Source organism: Dicentrarchus labrax, unplaced genomic scaffold (assembly GCF_905237075.1).
Source record: "Dicentrarchus labrax unplaced genomic scaffold, dlabrax2021, whole genome shotgun sequence".
In the NCBI taxonomy this organism is placed as follows: Eukaryota; Metazoa; Chordata; class Actinopteri; family Moronidae; genus Dicentrarchus; species Dicentrarchus labrax.
The window spans coordinates 20,856,062-20,870,882 of NW_026136723.1; the positions used below are offsets into that span (position 1 = coordinate 20,856,062).

At 39.7% G+C, this 14,821-nt stretch overlaps 2 protein-coding genes and 2 non-coding genes across 6 annotated transcripts; 3 read left to right on the forward strand and 1 right to left on the reverse strand.

The window, feature by feature from the left end:
- Window positions 1-765: 765 nt before the first annotated feature.
- rps5 (ribosomal protein S5) lies at window positions 766-4,166 on the forward strand. The gene is made up of 6 exons (XM_051391624.1): window positions 766-864; window positions 1,791-1,894; window positions 2,182-2,391; window positions 3,056-3,184; window positions 3,745-3,843; window positions 4,054-4,166. Coding segments are annotated over exons 1-6 (612 nt in total). The 5' UTR covers window positions 766-863; the 3' UTR covers window positions 4,123-4,166.
- Window positions 1,962-2,095, forward strand: LOC127358509 (small nucleolar RNA SNORA3/SNORA45 family). Its single transcript, XR_007882443.1, has one exon. It is a non-coding gene; the product is annotated as a small nucleolar RNA SNORA3/SNORA45 family (small nucleolar RNA).
- Window positions 3,526-3,656, forward strand: LOC127358508 (small nucleolar RNA SNORA3/SNORA45 family). Its single transcript, XR_007882442.1, has one exon. It is a non-coding gene; the product is annotated as a small nucleolar RNA SNORA3/SNORA45 family (small nucleolar RNA).
- A 76-nt stretch (window positions 4,167-4,242) lies between the features above and the next one.
- Window positions 4,243-12,999, reverse strand: ddah2 (dimethylarginine dimethylaminohydrolase 2). Of its 3 annotated transcripts, none has more exons than XM_051391618.1 (6): window positions 12,854-12,999; window positions 11,344-11,688; window positions 10,110-10,298; window positions 7,825-7,944; window positions 6,918-7,061; window positions 4,243-5,537 (listed from the first exon to the last, which is right to left on the reverse strand). In XM_051391618.1, the coding sequence occupies exons 2-6, from the start codon at window positions 11,641-11,643 to the stop codon at window positions 5,418-5,420; spliced, it is 873 nt and encodes a 290-aa protein (XP_051247578.1). In that variant the 5' UTR covers window positions 11,644-11,688; window positions 12,854-12,999; the 3' UTR covers window positions 4,243-5,417. The 3 variants fall into 3 exon arrangements, with proteins under 3 accessions (XP_051247578.1, XP_051247577.1, XP_051247576.1); XM_051391617.1 differs by having other exon boundaries at window positions 11,344-11,920; window positions 12,854-12,992; XM_051391616.1 differs by having other exon boundaries at window positions 11,344-11,935; window positions 12,854-12,992.
- Window positions 13,000-14,821: the final 1,822 nt, after the last annotated feature.

Consider the following 14,821-nt stretch of genomic DNA (forward strand, 5'->3'; position numbering starts at 1 on the left):
TACATGACCCCTAAAAAAACTGGAACAGTAAAGTGAATAATTATACATCCTTACCATAAATTACCACTCATTTGTGGGATAATTTATTTGACATATTCCACTTATCACAAATATAAATCAGCATATAAGTAAAGAGAAATTTGAGTACAAAAATGAAGAAAGAGTTCCTTATATTTCTTTATAGTTAAATTCTGATTTTATTAGTATACTTACTACTTAATCCTCTTAGGGCCATGTTTTTTCTTAAAAAAATATACTGTAAGCCATTCATTATCAACATATATAATATTTTTTGCTATATTTGGGTTGTTTGGGTGAATTTTAATGAGGTGAGTGAAGTTTACTGTTTAAAATGTGCATATGTGTTATATTAGCTCTTAGTGTTATGTTTTTGACAAGTCAATTTTCAAACTGTAAAATTGGTAATGTTATCTTGTTTGCAAGTGAAAAGTAATATATTTATATATATATATATATATATATATATATATATATATATATGTATTTATATATATATATATATGTATTTATATATAGTTATTTGATGTATTTATATAAAAACGTATTTATATATATAGTATTATGTTAGTTATTTGATTTTTTAAAAACTTTAATATTGATGTAAATCCATAAATGCTTCCTTTGTTATCAATATATTATTTCCAACGACTTCCAACTACACCCGGAAACTTTTATAATCATTTTTATATATACTATAATTTTTAAATAATGGCCAAAGACTACAACTCCATACATGCTTTGCGCACCGGAAGTAACCAACCAGCTCACCGGATATCTGCGCGCGGCGCCCCGAAAAGGCCCTTTTCCGTCTCAGAGAAGTGTGGTACAGGACGGCAGACACAAGTGAGTGAAAAATACACATTTTCCTCCCTTCATATGTCTTTAAAAATATTTTTCTCGGGTAGTCAGACGCGGTACTGACTCCCGCTGTCCGAGAAACAAGAGAAAATCATCTCCGTTTTGTCGGAATGTGGTTTTATTTCCACATCAGTGTTAACCCTGCGAGCACAACGGCGCGGAGCGTTAGCATGTGGCTAGCTCGCTAGCACATGTGGATGCGGCATGTTGATCAGCCACCTCGATAGATCTCACTCAATACTCCATTTCACAAAATGTTGAGGTCGTATACGTACTGTGGCCGTGTTTCTCCACAATATAAAATACTATCAATGTTAATCAACGTGTAATGTCGACGTTTTAAAGTCTTCGTTAGCTGGTCAGTTGACGTTGCTAAAGTGAGCTAACGCTACGTTAAGTCTGGAGAAGTAGGCTTCAACCGAGGCCCTGCTATGGGAGTGTGGCTGTCATGTTGTTAATTTGTGTTAATAGTTATGTTAAAGTGATCTGTGCCAGGAACAAATATGTAGGTTTTTGTATCGCTTGTATGTTAACGCCGGAGAGGTTAGCCAGAGAGTGGTTGGAGCTGCAGTATCGATCCCAATCAGTGTAATTGTTACATGGGATTAATGTGATTTATCATATTGCCCGATGTTGTTGTAAAATAAACAATATGGTTACATTCAGTGATGATAACCGCTTCATTCTGTGATCGATATCAACCCGACAACTAAATAGTTTGCTCATGTTATCATTAGACAACCAGATGTAACTTTAAGGAGTTTCCAATTGCTCTAGCTGTCTTTAAAATATATATTTTTAAGGGGGAAAACTGGGGTACGGGCCAAGCTTAATTAAGTGAGATTTGACTTTTTCTTAACTTTGAATTTCCTTTGCTCTAATTGACCACTTCCCTTTTTTTTCATCCTCAGTGACTGAGTGGGAGACTGCCCCAGCTGTGGCTGAGACCCCAGAGATCAAACTCTTTGGCAAGTGGAGCACCGATGATGTCCAGATCAATGACATCTCCCTGCAGGTAAGCAGCAAGCGACAGATGTTGCTTTTATTTACTGTGTTTAATGAAGTGCTTTTTATCAATGTAAAGCGAGGCTAGAGTCACGCCTCGACACTGACCTGTTGCCTTGGTGTGCTAGAGTGCTCGCAGAGGAAAACGTCTTTGCTTATTCATTGGCTGTAGTCTGTTGTGACCCAGTCAATCACCAACTCAGACACACTACCCTTTTCATACCTACTGTAAATCAACCATGCAGTGTTCAAATCTGCATAAATCACGATGCTTAAACTACCACCTGTGCACTACAGGATTACATTGCTGTGAAAGAGAAGTACGCCAAGTACCTGCCACACTCTGGAGGACGTTATGCCGCAAAGCGTTTCCGTAAGGCCCAGTGCCCCATTGTGGAGCGTCTGACCAACTCCATGATGATGCACGGCCGCAACAACGGCAAGAAGCTGATGACCGTGCGCATCGTCAAGCATGCCTTCGAGATCATCCACCTGCTGACTGGAGAGGTATGTACCACTAAGTCTCGTTGGTGCGTCTTCTTATTCTTTGTACCTGCAGCGTGATTAGGCAATTAACATCAGCTCAAGAGAGCCATCATATAGTGAATTGTGACACGGATTTTTCAGTCTTCAACTGATACTGTTGAACATAATTTAATTGTAATGCATAATGGCTGTTTGGGTTTTTTTAAGCCAGGGGGGAAAGCCCTGAATTTTCAGAAAGGAGCAGATCAGCATTAGTTGATCACCCAATCTCCACAGACCCAATAGTGATTTCTTCTCTTGATTTAAACAGTAAAAAGGTGGAGACAACTCATTATGCTTCCATTACTTAAACTTTAAGAGAAATACAAATGAGCTGTTAATTATGCCACAAACACCATCAAAGTAACTAACTCAAAAACAGACCATTTATTGTACTGTCAATGATATTTCACTTGAATTTTTGCACACAATAGAAGTAAAAGTCCCAGATAAGTTTAAAAAAAACAAACACAAAAAATGCTCTCTTCAAAGTGTAAAGTGAGAACCTGTCGGTAAAACACAACATTGAGCAGATTATCAGCACTTTGTCAGGTTTCAGTTGGTGTTCAATGTCTTTTTCTTGATGTTACCACATGTACATTGATTTGTGAAATTTCTTACTACTATTTTTACATTTTGTTTCCAGAATCCCCTCCAGGTCTTGGTGAACGCCATCATCAACAGTGGACCCCGTGAGGACTCCACCCGTATCGGTCGTGCCGGTACCGTCAGGAGGCAGGCTGTGGACGTGTCGCCCCTCCGCAGAGTCAACCAGGTAACACACTCATTTACATTCATTCTCGGTCTTTCTAGGACAGACGTTGCTTCATTGTGTAGCATTACAACAAAATCCTCTCACCCAAAGACCAGACAAAGTATTGCGTTTGTATGTATCAATTAGCTGTAAATTGTGCCTATTGTAAGTGCAAGTGGGAGAAAGAACTCATTTTAATACAGTGAACTACCTGACAGGGCTGATATGAGTTATGTTTTTGTTAACAGCTACAAATAGTCTGTTGGGAAATAAGGTTTGTTAAGAATTAAATAATCAGTCTTAACCCAGCCTTTTCATTTCTGTGTATTTTTATTATGAAATTGTTTGTATTTGATGCATTAAGCGAGGCTAGAGTCACGCCTGGACACTACCATTGCCCTGGTGTGCTAGAGTGCTCGCAGAGGAAATATCTTTGCTTATTCATTGGCTGTAGTCTGTTGTGGCCCAGTCAATCACCAACTCAGATACATTACACTGCCGGTCAGTGTTTGTTCCACCAAAGTGAATTTGTCAGCCTGTCTCACCCACTAATGTCCTGCTCTGTCTTTCTCATCTCGTAGGCCATCTGGCTGCTGTGCACAGGCGCAAGAGAAGCTGCTTTCAGGAACATCAAGACCATCGCCGAGTGCCTGGCTGATGAGCTGATCAATGCAGCTAAGGTAAGCGTTTATCCATTTACAGCACGTAATCAGCATTCTGATTTATAGTGTAATGTAGAATAAGAAGTACTGTTAATTAGTGTGCTTTCAAGTAGTGACCTTGTTAGCGGTCAGAGCTCAAATTTAACATTTTCTTAGGGTGGTCTTTAACTGGTCCTGCATTTATATTTTGCTGTAAAATGTATATTTAACAATTTTTCCTTATTCCAGGGTTCATCTAACTCTTATGCCATCAAGAAGAAGGACGAGTTGGAGAGAGTTGCCAAGTCCAACCGTTAAACATCTTTGCTTTCTAACAAAACAAATAAATTTGAAGAAATTTCTCTTGATGTCATGAGTGTTACTTTAAATACACACAACTTCTTGAACAGTGAACAAATTACACAAGATAACTGATCATTGAGTTGTCAGTGGAGTTTTATTGGCTTGACTACACCTGCTACAAATTCATACACAAAGCTAAAACACTTATAAACTCTGCATTATTCTTAGCAGCTACATGTTCTGTAATTGAGACTGTCAGTAAAACTAGTACGTGAAGAGTAATGGAATAGGATATGTAGACACAGGAGACTATACACTGTCACAAAACTGCAGACATACATTTGGGTACCACAGGATATCTGCAGGTCTTAAAAAGCTGACTTTAGTCTCCTTTAAAAAGTCTTAATGTTCTTGTGCTGTTAGCAGTGATAATGTACATTTTAGACTTAAAGGTCCAGTGTGTAGAATTTAGTAGCATCTAGTGGTGAAGTTGCAGATTGCAACTAACTGGCTGTATAAGTCCATTTAGACCCTGTGTTTGGTGTGTCCGTTCTGGGCTACTGTAGAAACATGGAAGGCGACCTGTAGACAAAAGCAGCTCATTCCAAGGTATCAAACACTAATGAAAAACACTCCTATGGTCATATTCAATTTCTGCCAATAGATCCTACTAAATGTTACACACTGGACCTTTTAAATAATCACTTAATTGGTTCATCAATTAATTTTATGCTGCTTTTCCAGGTCGTATGAATTGTATTATTACAAACTGCTGGGAAGTACTGAATAATTGTGACAAATAATTGAAGGTCGTATCATCCCTGCTGGTTTTCCATCACACTTTGGTTGGTATGCTCATGAAACCGGTATTAAATTGCATTCTCTGGTGTCTCAAACTAGGTGAATCCTGCAGAAACCCCTGAGTACCAACATCGCCCGTTTACCCTGGTGTTTTTCTTTTGTTTACGTTTCTGTGTAAATGTGATTTGTCAGCTCAGTGGTGGTCACAAGTTAAAACAGTGTGAAGCTACAGCTGAATTTAGTGGTTAGAGTTTTGTGTGGGAACCAGCGTGCTGCACTGTTGGTTCAGCAGGAAGGGGGGGGGTCAGCGGTGCCAAGAATCAGCTTGTTTGCTACAGAAAGTCAGTTAGCAGATGTTACAGTTGGATCATATAAATGATGTGTGTCGGTGTTAGAAATAAATAGACAAGAATCTTAATCTGCGACGTGGCCTCCCCTCTCCCTTCACTCCACCATAAAACATGTGCAGGTAAATGCTGTGTAACGTACTGATGGTTAGGAGTGTGTTTTCAGAAATATGTGTGCTTTCTGTTGATGAGGAGGCAGAGTGAGGACAGAGACGCTCCCAGTTTGGAAGCCTCGCTGCAGGCTGTCGGCAGGAGGGTGTAGTCCTGTAGCTTCTGGAAGGCCTGCAGAGAGGAAAGAGGAAAACAACTCACTCATCCAGACACACACTCATCACCACGGGCACAGACTAAACTGGATACACTCAAAGGAAAAAGTTACTGGCTAATGAAAGGAGGAACAAGAGGGGGGAAACTGCTTCACAGTAATAATGCAAGCATAATGCTAAAAAAAAGAGAAAAGAAATCGTCTCCAGTTTGTCAAATGAGTAAGATTCACAGCTACGAATCTGGCCTGTAAATAATATGACAGCCAGTTGTTTGAATGTTATACACCACTAGACTGTAGAGATACTGTAGGCATATTAACTGCTGCATTATCTACAGCAGAAATCATTAAAAATGTATATGTTTAATTATTACTGCTCCATTGAATGAGAGTACATGATTACTTCACCAGAGAGTTCTGGGTTGTCAAAAGTAGGGTTTGAGGATAATTTAATAATATTATTTCTTGACCCAAAGTAAAATCATTTCAGGTGCTGTTGTTCAAATCAATGACTGGCAAGAAACTGTAATAAAAAAAGTAACAATATTAGTTATTACTTTATTGACGGTTGCGCCTTTCCTAATGTATTTCGTAAGAGCTAATTTAATGAATGTGAGTTGGCTTATGAGTCTAATGAAAACTAATAATATAATGAATATTATATTCCCTTTTTGCCCTTTAAATAATCCCTTTTAATTTGATGATATGGACTAGAATAATTCTCTTACTATTTCCTTCCAACTTTGGTTGGTATGCTCATGATATTGGTAATATTAGTGACATTGCTCAGCCTTCATCAGAAGTTACCTCCAACTCTCGCTAACTATTCTGTACTATTCTGAAACCAAAAAAAAGTCTGGTCTCACATTTTCAAGATATCTCCACTTTTGTCCTCCCACCTACTCACATTTTTAACAGGTCAACAATGGAGGACGAGCGACAGAATAGTGAGCGAGACGTTTCAGCTTTTGGATCCGAACAGGCAACTGTCACTGCATAATTAATACAAAAGTTTGCAATGTGATTTGTATTCTCTTAAGATCTCTGCTCTCATTTGAAGCAGTTATGCAAAAATCCTGCACCAAGGAAACAAGGTCTAGGTTTGGTGGTCTGGAAAAACAACCCTGGTTGTTATCAGGGTTATATTGGACTGGATTTGAGACTTCAAATCCTTCATTACACCCAGCTGGGTGGGGTCTAATAAAAGGAGTTCTTGGAGCTGAACCTGCACCAGGGACTAAAAGCCAGGTTCTGTCTCCTGTGCACCCCCCCACTTTAGGGTGGCGCAATATTAAATTGCCACAGACAAAATAAATGAAAATTATGCTAAACTTAATAAAGATGAGGTTCTTTTTTTACCGAGGCCGGCGATAAACAAAGTCCTCAGCTGTACTCACAGAGACACTGTCGGGACATTCCTCTGCAGGTCGGTGGAGCAGGAAGTCTCGATTGGACGGACCTTTGATGTAGACGCAGTTTGCTGCCGATTCCTCTGGAACAGTGAGCACTTCATAGTGGTGATCAGTCAGCTGTTCCATCATCTGAAAACAAATGCACACTTATTATTACGGTGCACCACCCTGACAGCTCCCCACACACACACAAATATTGCAGTGGACCACTCCCAGCATTACACACAGGCTCAATGGCAACATTAGTTCCATTATTAATGTGACCTCAGCAGTTAGGAAATGTTTATGATTTGTGCAGTTCACGTCAGGACAGAGAGAAGGGAAACACTGACACACGCACACAGAGTGAAAATGGGTTCATGATAGATAATAAGGCCAATAATGACTTGATGTTAGGGCCTGGCTAATACATGATGTTCAAACACTCTGGAAACTGTCAATATCTTATTTAACTGTATATCATATTCAATAAACAAACACATTATTATTAAAATCACATGTGCACTTTGCATTTCAAAACATCACACTCATGCATCTACGCTGCTGAAAACGTGCAACAAGAAGGAGAGAGGATCCAAAGCGTGGCTTCAACATCTGAAACATCTTTCTTTTCTTCAATGGGGGCTAAAATTCCAGGAATGGCAGCATGTGATATTCTATGCACGAGTGCCACTGCTTTCTTACTGTTACTGAGGGTTAATATCCTATAATAACATTAGCGCCACACAGACAGGCTAGGAGTTTTTCTTTGACTAAGAAAACAAATGAAAATAATATATATATATATATATATATATATATATATATATATATATATATATATATAGTATTTTATATTTATTAATACTACTTTGTGAATACACAAACATGTACTGTAAACACACACACTCACCCGGAGTGTCTTCTTGGCCCCGTCGGTGCTGCTGATGATGATTGTGTCTGGACCTCCCATGGAGCAGATGTTCTTCAGTCGGGCTCCGCCACAGACAGGGACGGTGGACACAGCGAAGTCCTGCACAGATGGAGGTTGAAAGGTTTAATTAACACACTGTGTTCAAACGAGACATCATCTAGTGTTGCAGAAGTCCCCCACAGGCCTTATTTTCCACAGCGGACATTCTGTCATAGCAGGAAAAGCACTGAAGTGTTACTAATAACATTAACAGCGGCTCTGTTCTACTGAAGTCAACGTTGTACCACTTATAGCTCGACACAAAGCAGCCTGCTGAGTGATTCCGGAGTTTCTTGTTAAGGATCAGAGGCAGTCATGCAGTTGCCACCTCTTGATTTGAATAAAGTTTTAGTAGGGCTTAATGCAGCTGCAGTAACTCCAGACTTAACACTTATTCTGTAGTTTTAAGAAAGACATAGGCTCTACACTTTTTTACACTTCTTTAACTGTATAAAAGGAGACCATTTAAGTTATTCGTTTGTGTTGTAAGTCTGTAGAACCTGCAGCGTGACTGCCACAGCCGGTCTTAACGAGCAGCCAGACCTACTGAAACGGTGTTACAGGTATTTCTAGCAATGGTGGAACTACTTAAAGCCCCCTCCACTCAGAAATATGTTTTTCTTCTTGTTCCTACAGTTGTATCCAGATGTTTGAGCTTCGCTGTGCAGAACGATGTATGTGCAGAGTTTGACATAAGAAGGATGTTTCACATTTATCTGCTGAAAGTGAAAAGTTTCTCAGATTTTTAAGGGGCAGGGCTTACGAGCATGATTTGTGATGTCACATGTAGAAATTAACAACATTTGCATATTCATCTTTTCTTTTATACTCTAATTATACTTTTTTGCAGAAAAACACCATACACACATTGTTTCAAGCATACTATTTGACTAATTCATGTCTGGAGAGGATCTTTAAGTAAAAGTAGCAATACCACAGTGAAGAAACACTACCACACTGGCAGGTAAATGTTTGTACCAAAATAGACACAAAACTTTGCTGAGAGTACAACGATTTAGAATTAACAAATTAATGCAATTTACTGCTGTGCTGCTCTGTCCTCTCCTGTCTGACACACACAGACATTCTGTCCGAGCCAAGAGGAAAAGTCAGATAATTATCCAAGTCAGTAGGATTCCTCTGGGAGCCGTGAGAGTGTGTATCAAATTTCATTGCAATGCATCCCTGGTTGTTGAGATATTTCAGTCTGGAATAAAGTTGTGGACTAACTGACCAACAACTGGCTTAAAAAAACAAAGAGCTGAATCAAACTGAGGTTGCATTTTATGGAATCTCTCTCTTAGCTGCAAAATATATAACACAAGCATTTGTTGCAAGTGTTAAGTATTATCATATTGGATTGAATGACGACAGCAAAACAAAAAAATATTATGCTGTAACAATTTTGAAACACGATACAGAGGATGTCTAAGTAAACACTCATCTTCCTTTTTCATGCCCTGTTCTGACCACATGAGCCCTCCCACCCACACTAATTCATACCAGACACACACACACATTCAACACAAGCATATGCAGAGTGTGTGTGTGTGTGTGTAAAGAAAAGCAGAAGTGCGTAAAATGCACTTAAGAGAAGTAAAGGAATCAATACTAATGGGTGTGTCATGTCGAGCCTGAGGGGGCCCGCTGTGTGGCCTCCATTATTAGGCCAATGGGGCGGCCTCATTCATCACTGTTTACAGACTATAATTCCCCAAATGCAATACAGCAAATGGCCACCTGCTCACTTTGGCAGCTGGTTTGATTTTCTGACACGCATCTTGGCACTAAGACTGTCTTTGTTACACTGGCTGAAAAATTAAACTCTATTGGTTATTTATGGTTTATTGGTGAGCTTTTATCAGTTTATCTGGTTTTGCTGCTAACTTTAGCTCAGCTTGCTCAGCTCTGATAACTTAAGATTCAGACCTCAGATGATTAAAATCCATCCGGTTAAAATATCTAGTTAAAAAAGCTGTCAAAATGTGGCTTAAAATGGATTAAAAAGTAAATTTATGACAGCCAAATTACAGTTACAGATTTCTCTGGGTTTGATCGTTTTTGGAAACATTTGGGATAATGCAAGTACACAAATCAACAAAATATATTACATAGGTCTAGTGCATTCATGACAAAAGGGCCCGAGCAAAACACAGTCCTCTGTCGGCCTAATCGATTCAAACAGAGATTAGGTCCAAGCTAAATCTTCTCTTTATGCTGCTTACCCTGAACGTGTCTGCCAGCACTTCTGCCCCTCTGCGGTTGGTGTGAGAGGAGATGCCCACAAAGAACTCCCTCCCTGTGAAGAGGACGTCACTGCCCTCCAGCGTGGCCCCTCCGGAGTCCCCCTCCTCGGCCCCCATCTCCACCACAGTCAGGTTCAGCTCTGACATCACTCTCCTCACTGCCTCCGCCTGGAGACGTTTAGAGAAGGAAACAGAGAAAGCATGCACAGTCATGCTCAACTTGATTCAGTATGAGAGTGTGACAAACAGGGTCAGTGAGCAACCATACAGGTGGTTACCATATGCCTGTTTCTCTGATGAACATAGTTTGGCTGTATTATCCATCTATCTATATTAAATTTAAAAAATGTATTTCTGTGAACAAGATTTTAGATTGATTGCCTTTAATTCTTCTGTAAAGAAGCTGTCCGACTGTAGATGGTGCATTCAAAGAACCACTGTAACACTTTTGATAAAAATGGGTCTCCTGTAACCTTTGAAGAATTTTCTAGTAACTTCCCAAGAGAATTGTGGAATTTTGCACATTAATATAATAAACAGTTCAACATATATGAAGAATAAGAAGATTTCCAGTAATAAATCAACAATGACTGAATGTTTTCTTGGGTTTTAGTGGAGTGGGTTTTTATCCACAATTACAACCGAGTTAGATACAGTAGCTCTTACCACTGAACTTAATACAAAAATATAAGCATTACAGACATGTAAAATCAAGCATAACCAATTATTAATTGGACACTTACATTTTCCCTATAGTTAGTACCAAATTACAGTTCTTTCAAGGAGTTTTGGGGGAATTGTTTGGAAATTACAGGCTCTTAAACTTAAGTTAAATGTACCTAACATTCAAGATTGAAGTGATAATACTTGCCAATAAGCATTATATTGCTTTGTGAAATCAAACCTAACAGACAAACAGGACAAGAAAACATGGCCGTCATAATACGGGCAGTTTGAGTTGCCAATTAAAGAGGTTATTTTCAGCAGGCTCTCAAATCTCAGATAACTGAATGCACCAACAAGTAACAACAACAAGGCTCTGTTGGACCATGTGACAACAATGTAACGTGACACAAAGGCAACTAAATGCTATCTTAAACAAGTACTAAGGCTCCTACTAACTGCCCTTTATCTAACAAAGCAAGATTAAGTGCAGTAGATTAGGGCGCACAAATGCCTTAACTAAAGCCCATTTTCTTCTCCACTGTGTTACCTCACTGCGTCTCTGCTGTTTGAACGGCCTGGTGATGAGCGCTGTGTCTCCCTGGATGACTGCCACATCCTCTATCCTCCAGCTCTCTGGCAGCTCGGGGTCAGGGGGGATCTCGATCAGCTGCAGGCCGACCTTCTGCCTCAGGGCTCCTGTCAGGCAACCAAACTGACGCTGAGCTTTGGCCAGGTCCACCGAGATCTCCCCGTTCTCATGACCATCTCCCACCGTTTTCCCAAAGGTCTCTGGGATGCCCCGCACCACGGCGTGGGTGAAGCTCCCGTACGGGCACATGTTTGCCATGATTTCAACTAAGTCTGTAAAAAGTGGTAGCAGGGTATTGGTGTTCTGCCAAAATGCCAAGAGGAGAAGCAAGAGGTAATTAAAAAAAAGATGTGTATGTGTTTTTTCACTTGTTAAAACACAAGCTGAACTCTAAACGAAGCTAATGGGATGGATCAAGAGTTCCAGTTGGAAAATGGAGAGCATCTTCATCCCTGGGCCTATTATTTCATTCCAGTACTCCACCGGCTACTCCTCCGTGTGTGGATGCCAAGAAGTCGAAGCAGACGATCCCCGCCTAAGGCAGAGGGAACTGGACACATTAACAAATGCAGAAACAAAAAAGGAAAGGATCAATTTTTCAACATATTCTGTGGTATTCAAACACTGCAGGCCCATGTCCTATCTCCCACATTGTTCTGGAGATGAACTGGTGATTGTTAGTTTGTAAGAGGAAACAACTATAATTCGTCACTGATAATACAAACAACATTCAGGGACAGCTGAAACAACACACAGAGATAGAACAGTTGAAAGTAGACAAAAGGAGCATTGTCCAAGGTAAGATTATAAAAGAAACATTATTTAGTAGCCGTGCAATATGCTGCAAAGGCTTTTTCATGTTGGGGCAGTGGGTTAGATGTGGGACAATTGCCCTTTTATCATCTTCCCTGTAACTCACAGCAGTCGCCCACTGTGAGGCTGCAGAAGGGGACTTGGTTCCCATCCACACAGGATGTTTCTTAAAATCTGCTTGATAACTTATGCAACAAGTGCTGGGCTTTGATATGCATTATATTTTGTGAAAGGCAGCACAAATAGCATATTAAGAACACTTACTTGCAGGTTTAGTCTATCAAATCAAAGCTAACAGCAAGTATTTTTGTGTCTGTGCAGCCCACTAATGTAAGCAATGATACCTTGTGGAACAAAAGCACTTTTCCTAATGTAATATTCAACATTTAGTGCATTATTTTTGTAGTTCCACTGGGTTTGACAATGTAAAAAGCCACGAGTTATCCAGCTGCAGTAATGAATATAAACCTAAGACACACAGGGAACAAAACATCTTGAGTGTTTGGCTGCAGGAGTGCACCGCCCAGCAGTTCACGGCTCCTTTCCCAAATACTTCTGATGCTGTTCCACATCTCTCTACCGGGGGAACTATCATCAACAAACTCCCAGAAGTTACACAAACAACAAACACAGATGTAGATTTATATCTGCTTACCTTTTTATTTATCTGTAGCAGCTCTCACGCTCGGCCACGCCGGGGGAAACTCTGCTGGGTTTAATTTCCAAACCGACCCAGTTCCCGTTATTCATTCGCTCCCTTTTTCCCTCTGTCTTTCTCTGCCGAGCAAACTACGCGTCAAGATAGCGGCTGTGAACGCGTCCATTTCCGGTTACGCATTTCACAATAAAACCAGGATAGCGCAATTTCCGCTGTGTTGAGGAAAATAACGCCACATCTCACTTTATAAAATTGATCAGCGAGTGTAATAAACCTCGAACCGAATTGTTGTTGAGCCAAAAATAAAGCAGGTACACAAAAACATTTAAAAACTTCAAATTTGAGAACCGCTTTGCTCTTATTTTTTTAAAGCCACACTTCCGGTCTCCATCGTGTAGTTATAGTGAGTCTGACAACGGCCCTCCTCCTCCCACCCTTACATCCCTGCACCCCCCCCATCCCCCACACGTCCTGTCCGGATTCAATCAGCGTTGATTTGAATCACCACAGCCTCTGTTGTATTGGCTTTCAATAAATGTTGACTGTAGTTAACGCATTGTAGTAATCGATACCGGCCAGTACAAAGTCACTGGTGTTGTGTTATTGAAACACTTTCTGTTGAAGTTTTGAGTGTCATTAACAAAGATAACTTCATTAGATCCTCTCTAAGAAAACAAGGAACAGTATTGTCCAGACTTTAATTGCGTGAAATAACATTAATCCAACTACATATAACAACTTAAAAAGATTATGAAATACAAATTAGAGTTTTGATTGGGCCCCAAAAAAATCAGGCCTGAAATAATTCTGTGTGAGCTCGAGCTGAGCCTGAATATCTGCTTGAAATAAATAATTTGAATAGTTTATTACAAGCTAAATTAAACTACATTATTATTATTATTATTATAATATATAATAATATATTAATATTAAATATATCATACATATATATAAATACATTATTTAGTGATATTAGATGTCAAAATTGTGATTACAAATGGTTTCCATGACAAACATTAACCTTTAAAGTATGTTAGGGCTAGCTTTTAGCCCGATTTTTGAGGGTGACAATAACTTTTGGGCAACCTGATCCCAACAAACCAACTGTGGGACAAAGAGTACGTCTGTGTGGGACACATTACCAATACTGAGGGGTCTAACTTATCTTAAAATAAACATCTCTATGCTTTTCCCTCTGGCTGATTCAGTAGCACACAATGCTGGTTAGGCTACAGATTAGGCCTTTTAGCATGTGAAGGACTTAAATATACTTTATTTGAATGCAAATTCACAGTTCTTATGGTCTGATGTGATAGCCTGCAATAGTCTCCTTCCACCGGCTGCACCCGGCTATAAGTAGTTCTCCAGTCTTTGTTGTTGCTGCATTTTCTTTGTGGTAGTCTCTGCCTAAATCTGCATAGCTTGTGACTTTGTGGTGACTCGCAATTTCCCCTTAGCATACCAAAGCAAGGACAGGTCAATTTGCACTTGGTCACCCTACAGTAACTACCAATTTGGGGGTTTATGGAAAACTGTGACGGATTAAAGTGTTGAAACATCGAAGTTGCAGGTCACTTAGAGAAAGGGAGAACAGTTTAAGTCAACTTTAACTCACTATATTAATGTGAAAATCGAGCATACATCAAATTTTTTAAGCACCATTGATGAATCCCTACTTTTGCCACATATAAGCCTACCCTAACACCATTTCCTTGTACTGAGACACTGAATTAATGAGGGATTGGAGTATTTATAGGATTACGGACTCCTCTCCAACAATCCTGATGAATTGTTTATGAAAGGTCAGATACTGTATCAGCGGCCCTGCCTCTGTGCTTGTATCTGCCTTTTAAAACATAAACCTGGACAGTCTGCTGTGAATCAAATAAGTCAATATTCTTCTCACCGCTCTCACAGTGGTCTAAATAAATGGCTCCATTAACCTTATCAGGTTCACAGTTGATT

Coding starts and splice junctions, on each gene's coding strand:
- rps5 (XM_051391624.1), top strand. Junction 1,895..2,181: donor TCAATGACATCTCCCTGCAG/GTAAGCAGCAAG, acceptor TGTGCACTACAG/GATTACATTGCTGTGAAAGA. Junction 3,844..4,053: donor AGCTGATCAATGCAGCTAAG/GTAAGCGTTTAT, acceptor TCCTTATTCCAG/GGTTCATCTAACTCTTATGC.
- ddah2 (XM_051391618.1), bottom strand. CDS start 11,643: ATGGCAAACATGTGCCCGTACGGGAGCTTCACCCACGCCGTGGTGCGG. Junction 10,299..11,343: donor AACAGCAGAGACGCAGTGAG/GTAACACAGTGG, acceptor AAACGTCTCCAG/GCGGAGGCAGTGAGGAGAGT. Junction 7,062..7,824: donor GGGCCAAGAAGACACTCCGG/GTGAGTGTGTGT, acceptor ATTTGTTTTCAG/ATGATGGAACAGCTGACTGA.